Source organism: Gopherus evgoodei, chromosome 13 (assembly GCF_007399415.2).
Source record: "Gopherus evgoodei ecotype Sinaloan lineage chromosome 13, rGopEvg1_v1.p, whole genome shotgun sequence".
In the NCBI taxonomy this organism is placed as follows: Eukaryota; Metazoa; Chordata; order Testudines; family Testudinidae; genus Gopherus; species Gopherus evgoodei.
Genome location: NC_044334.1, coordinates 30,806,916 through 30,822,801, shown reverse-complemented (window position 1 = coordinate 30,822,801; position 15,886 = coordinate 30,806,916). Strand labels below are relative to the sequence as shown.

At 48.8% G+C, this 15,886-nt stretch overlaps 1 protein-coding gene across 6 annotated transcripts in view; it reads left to right on the top strand.

Annotated features, from left to right (window-relative positions):
* The window catches only part of AP1B1 (adaptor related protein complex 1 subunit beta 1), a 73,971-nt gene that overhangs the window by 43,156 nt on the left and 14,929 nt on the right, over positions 1-15,886 (top strand). For all 6 annotated transcript variants that reach the window (XM_030582819.1, XM_030582818.1, XM_030582817.1 and 3 more), the window contains 6 exons: positions 2,724-2,844; positions 3,888-3,983; positions 8,017-8,132; positions 11,283-11,448; positions 13,171-13,269; positions 15,236-15,495. In XM_030582819.1, the coding sequence (XP_030438679.1) occupies positions 2,724-2,844; positions 3,888-3,983; positions 8,017-8,132; positions 11,283-11,448; positions 13,171-13,269; positions 15,236-15,495 (858 nt within the window). The remainder of the gene's footprint in view (positions 1-2,723; positions 2,845-3,887; positions 3,984-8,016; positions 8,133-11,282; positions 11,449-13,170; positions 13,270-15,235; positions 15,496-15,886) is intronic.

Sequence of the window (15,886 nt, the reverse complement as noted above, 5' to 3'; positions counted from 1 at the left end):
GGGCATTACAGGCTAAGATATGTAGACAGCGTCTTCTTTACAAGTTCTACAAGACTAACCAGCCAATGTAAACCATACCTAGATGGTGAGTTCTGTCTGCCAGTGGTTAAGGGAGAGTCCGGATCAGATCTTTACATTTCTTTCCTTGCCATTATTGCATGTTGAAATTAGAAGCTTCTTCTGGAAGTGGAGAGCAAATAAAACTGAGAAAGGTAGATCAGCTAATAGGTAGTTAAACTAAAAGTCAGTCCCATTCTCAGTTTGTAGAGAACTGATGGTCTAGTGGTTAGGGTACCAGGCTAGCACTCAGGAGACCTGGCTTCATGTTCCATGGCAAGTCACAGTCTCTGTGCCTGGATTCCCCATCTGTGCAATGGGGTTAATAGTATGTCTCCACCTCAGGGGTGTGCATAAATACTCTAAGGCCTTGTCTGCCTCTTGCTGACAAAACCAGTGGAGGGTGTATACACTACAATGCTACTTTTTGCAGCAAAACTCTTCTGTTTTGCCTAAAAAATAAAACCACCTCAGTGAGAGGCATAGCTTTTGGCAGCAAAGTTAAAGCGAGAAAGCATCAGTGTAGATGCTGCCATTTGTTGTGTCACCATAACTGGCCTCCCCCAGTATCCCACAATGCCCACTGTGACCATTCTACTCACTGTTCCGAACTCTGCTGCCCTGCAGGCATGCAACCCTCGCCTTTCAAAGGTCCAGTAAGCTTTGACATTCCTCAACATGAAGAATTCATATTCTGAGCATGTGGCTCCCAGCAGCACAACAGCAAAGGCTCTCTTGCCTGGACTGCGTTGGTCTGTGGGCTGAGGAGGATGTAGGAGAACTGAGAGGGAATCGCAGAACCATTAATTTGGAATCTGGCTCTCCCCAGCACTAGGAACAAAGTGGCAGGCAGAGCAGGCTGCTGCTGCTCAGGGGTGAGGACTGAGAGACTGTCAAGCTGTGTAGAGGCAGGGGCTGATATGGGGGTGGGTGTCCCTCTCCCCTGCCTCAGGATTGGTTGTTTCCAGCTGCTGTCTGGACTCTCTCTCCCCCAACACACATGTACTCTGTCTCTCCCCCACATACTTACACACGTTCCCTGTCACACACACTTTCTCCACCACACATGGCAGTTGAAAAGCAGCTGGCAAGGCAATCTAGTAGGATGCCCATGGAATGATGGGATTCAGAAATCTGCATCATGTGATGCTGTACCTGCCCCATGATGCATTGCAAACCCTTCCCAAAGTGCTGTGCAACCAGTTGCATAGTGGGATAGTTACCCAGAATGCACTGCTCTGTGTCAGTGTAAGAGCTGCTAGTATGGATGTGCTCTGCTGACACAAGGAGTATAGTGTAGACATGCGACAGCAGTTTAATTAAAGCAGTTGGTGTATGTTGGCATAACTTTTGTTGACAAAACTCTGTAATGTAGACAAGGCCTAAAGATTGAGCTCAGATGCTAAGGTAATGGTGGCCATACAAGTCCCCAAGAGTTTTATATCCTCAGCCTTTTCATGTTGCCGTGTGCAAGCCCCAGAAGCAGCTGCTACTGCAGAAATAACCCTGTTGTCCTCAAGAAAAGTGTGTTGGGGAAGGAGAGGGGGGAATTGTATTAACTATCTCCAAACTTTATAGCTGTTTTTTTCCCCCAGTTGTGATACTCCTCCCAGCCCTGCTCCATGCTGTTCATTCGTACTGCTACTGCGGTAGAGCCTAGTGGCCAGGGCCGCCCAGGTGAGGAGGGGAGCAAGTGGGGCAACTTGCCCCGGTCCCCGCAGGGGCCCCCATGAGAGTTTTTCGGGCCCCGTGGAGCAGGGTCCTTCACTCACTCCAGGGCCCCCAGAAAACTGTCGCGGGGCCTGGGCCGCCGAAGCTTCTTCCGCTCCAGGTCTTTGGCAGCAATTCGTCGGCGGGGGGGGTCCTTCCGCCCCGGGACCCGCCGCTGAAGTGCTGGGTCTTTGGCAGCAATTTGGCGGTGGGAGGCCCCACCGTGGGTCTTTGGGGCACTTTGGCGGTGGGTCCCGAAGCGGAAGGCCCCCCTGCTCTGGCGAAGACCCCAAGCCCCCTGAATCCTCCGGGCAGCCCTGCTAGTGGCCAGCAAGATCAGACTCTCCCTGTGGTGGATGCTGTGCTTCTCAAGGCTTTCAGGAAGCTTTATTGTGCAGCCATCTGTGGTTAAGATCCTCTGTCACAAGGTCTTGGTCAATTCTTCAGCCCTTTCTATGCTCCAGTATGTGACCAGTGCTTCTAGCTAACTCAAAAAGGAATCAATTTTATGTTTCAGGAGGTCAGGGCATATTTCTCTTGCTGCCTCCCTCCCATGTGCTACATTGTACAATGCTGTGCTAGCTGCATTAGAAGGGAGAAGGGGTCACTTACCTCAAAAGATTGAGGTTCTGCCACTGCCAGAAGCAGGATATTGATCCTGAAAGAAGAATGACCTGATCTAGCAAATCCCATGTTCCCATCCAAGCTGGGTGTGCTGCTTCAGACTTGAGGGAATGGTGATGAGGAGCAGCATGCGACTAACACCGAGTCACTCCCCATTCACCTCACCATGAGGTTCTGGAAGCAGTTATGTTGACACAGGTGCATGTCGGACATCCTCAATACATGGTGGGAGGGGGAATCGGCACTGGATTTTAAAATGGCTTTTTGCTGGCTCACATGATAAAATGTAGAGAATTTGAGTGTCATTTAACACCGCCTGTCTCCCCCTCCAGGCCTGAAATCCTGAAGCATGAGATGAAAGTGTTTTTTGTGAAGTACAACGACCCCATCTACGTTAAACTGGAGAAACTGGATATCATGATCCGCCTGGCTTCCCAGGCCAACATTGCTCAGGTCAGCCCTCCTCCCCAGGGGATCCAGCCCACTTTGTGCCTGCTGGATGTGGCAGGCTGTGGGAAAGTTGTTCCCCACTGTCACTCTTTGGCCTGGTGTAACAATCTGCAAGTACCTGAAAGGTGTAAATTGTGACTAGAAGATTCGTTCTGGCCAGTGAAATGGGGGAAGGGAGTGGTGACTGGGTGAAATTAAACTGAGGAGTTGACAACATTACTGGGGGGGAGTGGGAATTTCGTAATGGGGAGCTCTGTTAGGGTCTGGACCTAAGCCCACTGAAGCCAATGGAACAGTGCAGTCTTGGGCTCCAGGCCTTAGACTGGGGAGTAGTCTCCCAAGGGCAGTGATAGAAACCCCAGGGTTGGCGATATTTAAACTGGCCTGACTAAGGGCAGAACCCTGTCTTGGCCCCAGGGAGGGCTAGACTGGCCTTCTGGTAAAAGTCCCTTTGTCCAGCACCAGTTTCAGGGGTGAGGGCTGAGTTCTCTAGCATTGTTGCCTTCCAGCATTCTCTACAGACCAGTGCCTGCTGAGAGAGCTAAGCAAGTTCTAGAAGGATCCCTTTTCTCTCTCACTTCACCTCCCATACCAGCATCAGCACAGTGGGAGAGGTGGAAACTTCTGCTTTACACCTGTGCCCTACCTATGCACATGCATACCTCAGTTTAATTCCATTGCCTAAGAGTATCACTGCAAGCCGCTTTGCTTTCAGCCAGCATTAAACACCGATGGGGAGCCTTGTCAAGCAGCCATATCTGGTTAGCATTCTGTGAGGGTTTTACTTCACCTCACTCATAAATATTGTGGCTAATGAGATATTAAGAGTGTGTAGCTCTTCAGAATATTGTCAAACTGTCTCTAGGAAGCCAGCAGACCACAATGCTGTCAAGAATGTTGTGTCAGCCAGAGCCTGTGGATGTTTAGGAGCCCATTATCACATCCCTTTTGAGGGATCCTGGCCCTCTACTGCAAAGGGCAGGGGCATCTGCTCCAGTGACTCCTTCCTGGCAGGACAGGTCTCACCTTTTTGCCTTCTCTGGCAGGTGCTTGCTGAACTGAAGGAGTATGCAACAGAAGTGGATGTGGACTTTGTGAGGAAGGCAGTCAGAGCCATCGGCCGCTGTGCCATCAAGGTTGAGGTGAGTGGCAGGATGCATTGGCCAGCATGACAAGGAGAAGCCTCTTTTTTGGGGGGAAAAGCTGGGACTGTGGTTAGTTTAACAAGAAATTCAAGCCTGAGCTGCTTAACAAACCAAAGCTACACCAGCTGGGGGAGAGGGGAAGGGTAATCTTCATACATGGTTCCTCTAGATGTGCCCACACACATCAACTGTTCCTCATGTGCTGTGTTTAGTCGTAGCCTAACCGCAGGAGGCCAGATTCAGAAGTAGGGTGCAAAAAAGTGTAACTTCACATTTGGATTGAATTAATCGTCCCATGACTGTTTCCATATGTCCTCTCTTCCCCTCTCCTCCATTCGATGTGCTGAGCACTTGCAGCCTCAAGGAACAAGATCTAGAGGAATCTCTGCTTTTGCTTTCTCAGTGCTGAGACAAGCTCGAGAGAGATGGGACTGCAGTGGTTCCATGAGAGAGATTTCCATCAGTATTTCTAGCGAGCGGCATGAAATTTATTTAATCCGTCCGCTCACTGGTCTCAATTGTCAAGGCTTCTGCTCTAGTACTGCTGTATCCTTGGGCTTTTTGCCCCCGTGCTAAAGTGGTTATTGCTTGCGACAGACCAGACAGGGAAATAGGTATTTATAAGCTTCATCAGTGAAGCAAATGACTAACAGTTTGTCTTGTTGAGAGACTGTAGGAGTCTTGGGATTAAGTTAAACCTTCACTTGGGTGTTCCCACTCAGGAATAATTTGGAGGAAAGGACTATTGAATCTTCCTGAAATTCCAGACGGCCCTTCCCCATGGTTTGTGTTGTCTCTAAGCCACCTATTTATAGACAAATTCAGGATGAATTGGGTTTGACAGATGTAAAATTGTGTATTAAGGCCAAATACTCTAAAGCAAATTAGAGAAATAGCTTGGCGATCGCAACCTAGCCCCGATGGAGATAAACTGTTAAACAAGGCATAACTGGAGCTAATTTGGCCTTCCCTCACTCAAATCCACTGTGAGTGTGTGAGTCTGAGTGAGAACCTAGTTAGCCCTGTTTGGAGCTCTCTCTACACAAATCCCATCATTCTGCAGCTGAGAGATTCTCTTCTGAGCTGGGCTTCTTACCATGTGCAATATTTGGCTCTGCTTTTGAACTTTCCCCTTGCGGTTGACTTAAGAAAGTGGTAACTAGCGTTTCTTATCACCATGATCTCAGATGAACAATGTTAATAAAATTATAGACTCCCAGCCTCTGCCTTTAACATAGACGTCTGGCAGACTTCAGAGTCTTCCATCACCATTGTGATAGTCAGGACAAGAAGCCTCTATTGGCACAGAAAAATGAGAAATGAACAGGCTACATCATTTATTGGTAAGTGCTGCATATAGGCAACATGTTATGTGGCTCAGGCTTAAATTTTGCGTTAAAAGTGAGATGGAAAAAAAGATTAATATTCTTTCCCCATAGATAGGACAACTGTTTAAAATGAGTTGTCCTGCTAGTGATCAGGACACATTCTGCTTGTTTGTGTCATTAGCATAGTGCTCTGCCTAATGTGGCTGGAGTAGCTGCCATAGCAAAGCAAGGCCTTCCACTTAACTTGTAGGCATGTATCTGTTGTGTGATAACTTTGGAACACTGTTTCTGATCAGTTTCCCTAGAATGCTCCCTGAAATTTTGGATTTTTAACAGAACAGGGACTTAGTGATGGGAGGGTGGGGAGCAAGGATCTGCAAGTAAATGGCTGGCAGGGAGTCTGGGAAGTTTTGATGGACTTCCCTGGAGTGCAACCTGGAATTGGAGTAATGATGAGCCTTCTGTCACACCCGACTGGGCTCCCTTACTGTGATACTCTGACAAGTTGCAGACCTCTCCTGGTCCTGCACTCACACAAGCAGGGACACACCCAGCTGCAGTTACACAAATGTCTTTGCCAGTCACACAACAATAGAGAGGCTTCAGCCCCTAGCCCAGGGGTAGGCAACCTATGGCACGTGTGCCGAAGGTGGCACACGAGCTGATTTTCAGTGGCACTCATACTGCCTGGGTCCTGGCCACTGGTCCAGGGGGCTCTGCATTTTAATTTAATTTTTAAGAAACTTCATTTAACATTTTAAAAACCTTATTTATTTTACCTACAACAATAGTTTAGTTATATATTATAGATATATAGAAAGAGAGCTTCTCAAAACATGAAAATGTATGACTGTCACTCGAAACCTTAAATTCGAGTGAATAAATGAAGACTCAGCACAGCACTTCTAAAAAGTTGCTGACCTCTGCCCTAGCCTATGATCCCAGAGCTGTACTGTCTTGCCCTGACCAGAGTAAGTTTTATTACCCAGTCCGCCCCTCCCTCCCTCAGTGTGGAGAGGACAATGCACCAGCTCCTGTTACTGAGCAGATTTCCTTTTGCACTTCAAACAAACACTATTTAGGTAAAATGTCTAAAACAGATTTATTAACTACAGAAAGATTGTAACTGGTTATAAGTAATAGCGTACAGCTCAAAGTTGGTTACCTAGGAATATACAAAGTAACAATCGAAGTGCTATGTACTAGACAGTATTTGAATCAAGCAGTGTCTCACCCTGATGGTACAGGCAGTTTGCAGATCTTTCATACCCAGGCTGGGATTCCTTCTTCCCTGCCTGGGACCACCTTCCCCAGTTCAGTTTTTGTTCCTGAGGTGTTTCCAGGTGTTGAATTGTAGGGGCAGTGAGGCCAAGTGGTGGTGTCACTTTCCCCTTTTATAGCTTCTTCCATGTGGAGGGAACTTCTTTGTTCTAAGCAAAATCCCCAGCACAGTTAGTGGTAAAGTACAGGCACAAGATGGAGTCCAACATCCCATGCCCTTGTATCCTTCGATCAGTGAGTATGTGAGTAATGGCTGCTACGACTAAAGTGTTCGCAGGAAAGCCCATCAGATGAGGATAAGCTTTCCCCATGGCCTCGGGGCACTGGAACAATTTTTATAGTTGTCGATTGAAGGGGCCATAGTGTTCATAGTGAGGGTGCTGAGAGCTATTGAGCCAAACTGTAAACCCTTTATATAATGGCAACCACTTCAAGCCAGGGGGTGTGGCAGTGCCCCAGCACCCTTAATTCCAGCCTCTAGGCATGGCCCATTGTTTTTGTTGCTAGGCCGTTATCTTGACTAGTCCATTTACAATTGCTGACTAGACTAGATGTAAACTAACTTGTGGGGCTTATCCAGGAGCAAGCACATTTGCAATACAGATGCATAGTCAATATTCATAACTCCAGGTACAAAAGTGATATGTGCACACAATTGGGATAATCATATTCAGCAAACAATAACTTTTCCGTTGATGCCTCACATGACACATTTTGTACAAGATGCATCACAATTGCCTGATAATTGTATCATGATGGTGAATATGGAAGCACTGAGTATCACAGAAGTATGGGGAGGGAAGCAGAGACCTGGAGTGACGGAGCTCTCAAGACCGTGTGTGTGGGGGGGGGAGGAAAAAGTGGAAACCTGGAAGTGAGGAGAAATGCAGGGAGCTCAGATCATGCCATGGGAGGGACAGTGCTGACCCCTGGCATGGGTGTAGGGGAGACATGGGGGCACACAGAATCCCTGTCAAGGGGGCAAATGGGGGGCAATGGTATGGGGGAAAAGGTTAATTAAGAGAGCCCACAGCCTCTGGCATGAGGGGGAAGAGGAAATGGGCAGCATAAGAGCCCCTGGCAGTAGGAAACGTGGTGGGGGGAGTTGCAGGGAGTTTCTGCGAGAGAAGGGGATGGGGAGGGTGACCCCCCTAATGAGCTTGTGGAGGGGATGGAGGATACAAGGAGCTCCTGGTATGTGCGAAGAGCTCCGTTGAAACAAGCTGTGAGGTGTGCGTCCCTCTAGTGTGTACAGGAGCTGTCTGAGGGGATACAGGTGCCTCTGCTTTCAGTGCCCAGAAACTCTGCCTTGCTGCTGGTACCACTCTCACCCCATCTCTGGGGATGCACCAAATGCGGCTGTCAGTTCTCTCTGTTCTCCTCTGCTGCTGACTGACCACGTTCCTCTCTTCTCTGAACAGCAATCAGCAGAGCGCTGCGTCAGCACGCTGCTCGACCTCATCCAGACCAAAGTCAATTATGTGGTGCAAGAAGCCATTGTGGTCATCAAAGACATCTTCCGCAAGTACCCCAACAAGTATGTGAGCACTACCTGCTGACCACTCCCCTGAGCGCTGCTCCAGTCAGCCTGAGCAAATGCTCACTGGGCCAGGCTTGCTGGCGTGCTTTGCTGCTGTTCTTACGGCTCAGTCTAGCAAGTTTTCAATGGCTTGGTATGAGGGAGGGCCTGTTCTGGGGGAATCTTTTTGCGCCTGCCCCATATTTTAAGACCCCATTTAGGAAAGCTTCTAAGCACATGCTCAAGTTCCATTGACTTCCATATGACTTAAGCACGGGCTTAAGTCCTTTATGAAATTGGAGCTGATGCAAACCCCTTATATGCCAGCCATAGTTATTCCCAGTTGCATGAGGGAGGACACGTGAAGTCTGGATTTTGCAACACAGTATGACATGGCTGGCTGTCAGTTATCTGTGAGGCTGACAGTCTTTGTGACTGAATTCCTGGCTGGATTTGGACTGTGCATGAAGCGGGGGTGGCGTCTTTTGTGAGTATAAAGTTGGGGTACAGAAAAGCCAGCCATGGCTCTGAACCTCAAGACCCAAAGATGGGATGGACCCCCAGAAGCAAGATCAGATAACCAGGCAAGACGTTTGAAGAGATTTTTGGGTCCAGACATTAGCATATTCCACTGGCTCTAACCTCTCTCCTGCTGACTCAGCTTCTCTGATGCTAGTATGTGACAACATCCATAGACATGAGAGAACAGTAGGGCTGAATGAGACAGGAGTCTCAAATGAGCAGCATCTTTAGTGAAGAGCCCTGATGTGTGTGGAGGGGAGCTGGGCTCCTTGTTGCATTACAACATGCTGAAGTCCCCTTCCCTCTTCTGTGTCTCAGCATAGCAGGGAGGGGGGTAATTCAGACCTTTTCTATAGTGAATCGGGGACTGTCACAAACAGGGAATAATGGCATCTGGCAGTAATTATCAGCTAAAGGCTGCTGTGACAGGTTGGACCCCCATTCCGGGTGCCACCTGATGTGCTGGGGTCCCACTGAGCCCGCCTATCCCACCAGCCTGGGTTCCCCTTACCCTGTGCTGCTGTGACAGGCTCCCAAGCCGCCTTCCAGCACATACGCAGGTAGGGACACACCCAGCTGTAGAATCACACAGTCTGCAATCAGCTCTGTGTGCGAGGACTCGGCTCGGGGAATTGCCCTGCACTTTGGTGCACACACCCTCTGGAGTGTAAACCCAAAATTACATTGTCTTGTACGGTGGAGAGATCTATAGAGTGTGAGCTCATAAAATCGCTCCCTCCTTCAATGTGGAGGGAGATATACGCAGCTATAGGCCCCCCAAGCATGAATTGCGCAGATTGGATTTTTGAATAGACAAACAAGTTTTTAACTACAAAAGGTAAATTTTAAGTGATTATAAGAGATAGCAAACAGATCAAAGCAGATTAGTGAGCAAATAAAACAAAACATGCAAACTAAGCTTAACAGACTAAGGAATACTGGCCACAAATAATTTCTCACCTTAAATGTTGTTTCAGACAGGTTGCAGAGTTTCTTGACAGTAAACTACACCGCTTGCAGCTTAAATCTCCAGAGATTCCTTTTACAGGCTGACTTTTCTCACCTGGGCTCAGCCCCTGCCTCCACTAGCTTAGTTCCTTTGTTTCTTCAGGTGTTTTCAGCAGTCTTCCTTCTTGGGTTGGGAGGCAGTGGAGAAGAGCCCTGATTAACTTGCTCCCCAGCCTTAAATAGGATTTGCATATGACGGGAATCCTTTGTTTCCCATCCTGTGGAAAAATACCAGCAATTTAAGATATCCTGTACCAGGTGACATGATCACATGACCCTGCCGGGTCAAAGCAGCATCCCAGGAAACTTCTCAGGAAGGATGGAGATTAGTATCTTCAAAGCCCTATTGTCCATCCAGGCTGTTTGCATACTGTCTGGTAGGCATTGCCCAGGTGAAAACACAGTTGTAATTATTACTTAGTCAATATTTCTAATTTTAGATACAGAAATGATACATGCATACAAATTAGATAATCACATTCAGTAAATCATAACGTTTCCAATGATGCATGACCCATCTTCTATAAAACAGATCTTAGTTATGCCATATTCATATCATAACAATATTTCTATGAAGAATATGAGGTGTAATGTCACAGCTGCCACCGAGCTGGAGAAGATAGCAGAGGGTGACCAGGATGAGTTGCTTATGACTTAATTCTCTAGAGAGGCTAGAGGATCCAGGCCAATACCCTCCAAAAAAGCGATGACGTAGCTGAAGTAGACCCAGCCCCAGTGCGCGTGGCAGACTCGCACTATACAAATACCTGTTTTTTTGTCAAAGGCAAAAGCCCTGGGCACCATCTGCTGCTAATGAAGGGTCTGTCTCTAGATGCTGTCTCTGAACAGAGCACAGCAGAGACTCCCCAAAGGCGGCGGTAGGAGCCAGGAGCTAGAGAAGTGTTTGGAGGAGAAGAATGCATGTGCTGGAGCCCTTGGAATCTCCTCGCTTTTGTCTGGCTGTGCCATTGCCAAGTACAGTCAAACAAAGGGAGACGAGGGGAGCTGAGCTAAGGGAGCCTCCCTTCTGATGGGCTGCAAAGGGCTTCCTGTATTCTTTGGTTTCAGTTGACCTAAAGCAAAAATGTTGCTTTCTCAATATCTGACTCTCCTCACAACCTCTCCTGTTCACACTCCAGCCACCCCCTTTTCCATGTTCTCCATCCTCCCTTCCTTTCTTTTTCAGTCACCAGTAGCTTCAAGGATCTAAACCTAGCAGCAAGGCCTGTAGTAAGTCTCCACTTCCCCTGCTGGCCGTGACACAATGGAACAGACCTCACTGAGTCTCAGTGGCGCTGAACCTAGCGGGAAGACTCAGGCTGCATGCTCTGAGAGGCTGTGTAGATGCAGGGTGTGCTACAGTCACGCTAGAAGGAGCGATCTTAACTCTTGTCAAGATAGGCTCATGCTCTGGGGCATTCATTCACCGTAGCTCAGACTGCCAGTAATCTCATCTCTACTAGAAAACAGCCCTGAACTTTCAGGGGGCAGGGAGTGTGACCACCTCACTACTTACCACCTTGTGCAAAACATGCCAGTTCATGCACTGCAAAGAAATTCTCCTGGGGGGAGGCCAGGGGTGGTTGGATCTGTCCAGTTCCCCATGAGCTGCTTAATTCTGTGTCTGCTGCTATGAAGGTACGAGAGTGTGATTGCCACTCTGTGTGAGAATCTGGACTCCCTTGACGAGCCTGAGGCCCGGGCTGCCATGATTTGGATTGTGGGAGAATACGCAGAGCGAATTGACAACGCGGACGAGCTGCTGGAGAGCTTTCTGGAGGGCTTCCATGATGAGAGCACCCAGGTGATGGGATGGAGCTGGAAAGTCAGGTGGACAGGGCTGGGGGAAGGATGGCTCAAAGGACTGAGCATGGGTCACAGAGCTTGTTTTCTCTAGGTCACTGCTTATCCTTTACAAAGAGACCTGGATCTTGAGCTGTCCTTTCCTCTAAGATGAGATTTGCAGGGCCAGCATGGGGGAAGCTTGCCTTGCTGCTGCTTGTGCTGTTCCTGTTCTCTGGATGAACTGAGGACTCTGATCTCCAGAGCTATCCCTATGTCACCTAAGACTGTGCAGTGTTTGTTATCCATTAACTTGTAAACTGCCTCCAGAGTTCTTGAGTGGTCCCTGTGTGAATGTCTGTGCTGCTCATTTACAGAAAACTTAGCCAGTAAACAAAGATGTATTTTTAGTTTGTATGCTGTGCTGGGCGGTTGTGTTGAGCTGAGCAGTGTAATTACTTCTTCATTTCCCTAAACACTTTTACCCCATGGGATGTTCTTGAGAGCATGGCTTCTGCACCTTGCCCCCAGGCGATGGGATCTCAGTCAGTTCTCAGATCAGGACATGCCCACAATCACTTCTGCTGTGGTAAACTAAGGTCAAAGCAAAACAATTGAAACACTGGGTGTAGCTCTAGATTCTACCTCTAGCCTGGAGGAGGCAGGGATTGAGCTTGCGAGGCTGCCCTAACCCTAGGATTGTTTGGGGATTAATACTATGTACTGGGCCTGGGAGATGTAGAGTCTGTTCCTGCCTCTGCCACTGACATCCTCTGTGATCTTGGGCAAATCACTTAGTCTTTCTGTGTCTGTTTCCCACCTGTAAAATGGGGATAATAGTTCCCTGCAACACTCTGGAAGCGGGGGGATAAGCCTATTCCCATTTATAAAATGCTCTGATACTGACATGGGGAAGGGGCCTGGAGAAAAGTCTGTAAATAAACATAAAATATCCAAATAAACTGTATGTACCATAACATTTCAGATCAAGAGGATGAGGGGAATTGACCCTCCTCATGTGCGTGTGAGGCGTAGATTAATTTTTTTAAAGCCAGGAGAGACTGTTCAGCTCATTCAGGGCTGCCCAGAGAATTCAGGGGGCCTGGGGGTCTTTGGTGGCAAGAGTCCTTCTTCTCTGGGTTTTCGGGGCACTTCGGCAGGTCCCAGAATGAGTGAAGGACCCACCACCAAATTGCCACCGAAGACCTGGAGTGGAAGAGGCTCCGGGTCTTTGGCAGAGGGTCCTTTAGTTGATCTGGGTGTGTTCGGCGGCATTGAAGGACCTGCTGCTGAACACCCACTGAAAACTCTCGTGGGGGCCCCTGCGGGCCCGGGGCCTGGAGCAAATTGCCCCACTTGCCCCCTCCCCTCCCCCCAGGCCATCCTGAGCTCGTGTAGCCTGCCCTCCTGCATGCGCTGGCTCTAGAGTTTCACCCCAGTTGTTCTCTGGTTGAACCTAATAACCTGTGATTGAGCCCTCCGAGATTGTGGGCCTTAGTGAGTGGTTTAAGGAGGCTGCTCTTCTGGCCTGTGACAGTCTTGCTGGTCTGTTGGCTGATGACTGTTTAGCATCCCCCACTTGTAGTCGGTCACCCTGGGTTAGAGTTTTCAACTGGTGCAGGCTTGTATCTGTGCACGATGGACGTTGCATTTGCTGGTGGGGTGCACGTGCTTGACATTCAGACGTGCGCATGCCGCCCATGGTCTGCCTGCTTCCTAACTCTCTCCTGCCTGCACCGTGCAGGTCCAGCTGCAGCTGCTGACTGCCATTGTGAAGCTCTTCCTGAAGAAGCCCACTGAGACCCAGGAGCTGGTGCAGCAGGTGCTGAGCCTGGCTACTCAGGTGTGTAACGAGCTCTTGCCCGTGAGAAAGGGGCAATTTGCTTTCTGGGTTTACCCACCACCTCCAAAGCTAGTGGTGCTTTCGGACTAGCATTTATGGACAGCGTGGGGCTTGCTGTGTCAGAATGGGGAACGGCCTGGGCTATCCCGTTACAGAATGGAGAGGGGCAAATAGTGGGAGGACTAGACAGGACTCCCCAGCCATTTAGCTATGCTCCAGAACCAGACGATGGTACAGATTATTCTAGAGAGCAGGTCTGCAGACAGGTCTCTGGACTCTTGAGAGCAATGGAACAGCCATATGACTACTGCGCAGCTACATTTGATCAAACATTGTTCTGGTGCCAACATACTGGGAGATCTCTGGGCTGCCAGTTAAAATCTGTGAAGTCCTACTTCCCAGAGCTGCCTGGACTATAGAACCCCTCCAGCAGCAAATCTTGGCCTTTGGCGGGGGGTGGATGATTGGGCTGTACTGAAGAACTACTGGGTATGGCTGCGAGGTAGCAGTAATGACTTTACATGGGGGGGTGCTGCCAAAATGAATCTTTACATTAATTTTTTATTTTATCCTCTTAGGACGCCTCTTCTGTTCTCCACCCCCACAAAGAAAACGTCAATCTCTTATTTTCTCATTGCGTCGAGCCTCTTGGTGTCAGCTCTGACCCTGTAAACCCTTTGATCCAACTGCCCCAATAGGAGCTTTACACTTGATTACATTCTGAGAGCCAGAGGCTAGAGCATTGCTCTGAATCCTGGCAGGGCTACTGGAGGAGAGCTAGTGGGAGCAGCAGACATTTGCCTTTTCACCTCGTTGAGTCTATTTAGTGTTCAGAGGATGAAGTGCTCCTTCCAGCAGGAGTGGCAGAGCCAGGGCTTGTCCTTCACGGGGAGTCCGTGGAATTAAAGGGAAAGCTGATATGATAACTGCTATGAAAGTTCAGCAGCTACCCTGGGGCAGCAGTAAAGTGCACTGACTCCCAGAGGGGGATTTCACTCAGTCCCTCGATGCATGCTTGCCAGTGTAGACTGTCACTATGTGTTTGGACCCCACTGTGCTAGGTGTTATACAGTCTGGTTGTTGCCTTTAGGTGCTAAGCATGGCATGGCATGGTATGGTATTGCCATCCTTAATTCTGCACTGCTTCCTGCACAGCTAGGCCTTCAGGCAGCAGCCACCACTCTCAGGCCGCCCAGCTCTGAGGGCAGCAACGCAGAAGTAAAAGTGGCAATACCGCGACCCCCCCTAAAATAACCTTGTGACCCCCCCTGCAACTCCCTTTTGTGTCAGGACTCTCAATTTGCACAATGCTGATCTCCCCCATTAAATCTGTATAGTACAAGGTAAAATCACACAAAAGACTGTGGTCTGTGACGCGTTTTTCATGACCATGAATTTGGTAGGGTGCTAATCATGTTACTTGGGAGGGCTTTTTGGAAACAGACGGAGGGTTTTCTTGGCTAGTTTTATGTACGATAGTTTTATGATTGATAGAAACATCTCTACATGCAATTAATTGCTTTGGAGATTATCATGTGTGCTAAATAAGTCACTAATTAAACCTTTTAAAGCTTTTCAGTAATTCCTAGCTTTGATCTCCTCTTGAGCCCATTTTGCTCTCTGTTGCAGCCTTACCACAAAACTGCTTACAGCAGACTTCTTCAGAAAAGGGAGGAGATCTGCCTGTCTTCCTTTATCCCATGTTGTTTCCCCACTAAAGATTACACACGAAATGCTTACACCTTGCAACATGTGTACAACGGGCAGAGTTGATTTATATTTTCTATTCTGCCCCCATTCCCTTACCAAATACCTGCAGCAGGATTTATGTCAGGGCAGTTGGCCTCTGTCCTAGAGGGACATTATTAATGCTGCTTCCTAGGCCAGTGATTAGTAGTCTGTATCCTCTTCCCCTGCTAGATTCAGCCAACCCATGAATTGCTCTTAATTGCTGCATTTCCCAAAGGACTCTGATAATCCGGACCTGCGAGACCGTGGCTACATCTACTGGCGTCTGCTCTCCACTGATCCTGTAGCTGCCAAGGAAGTGGTGCTTGCGGAGAAGCCCCTCATCTCCGAGGAGACGGACCTGATTGAGCCGACCCTGCTGGATGAGCTGATCTGTTACATTGGCACGCTGGCCTCTGTCTATCATAAGCCTCCCAGTGCCTTCGTGGAGGGGAGCAGAGGCATTGTGCATAAGAGCTTGCCTCCGCGGACAGGGTCGTGAGTACCTGGCATCTGTCTAGCTGCATCTAGCAATCTCTTTCTGCTCATTCTGTTGACTGTATCTGCCCTCTGCAGGCTTTACCTGGAAACTGCCAGCACTTGTTCATTTAGGCTAAGCAGTGCTGAGCCACACTCAGTCTGCCCCTTCCCAGGGGATGGACTTTGCCGTGGGGCCAAGTTACCCTCCATATTCTCAGCAGTACATGATCCCCTCGCAGGGTCTGCAGAGGCCACTGATGATCTCAGCATTGAGCTGAAGATCTTTGAGGTGCCATCTGGTGTTGGCTTCAGGTGCATGGCTTATACCTCTCCACTGGGGAGAGTGTCCCCCGCAGGAGTAAGTCAGCATAGATTGAAGTAAGTGGCCCCCTTTAGATCCAGTGTTCAG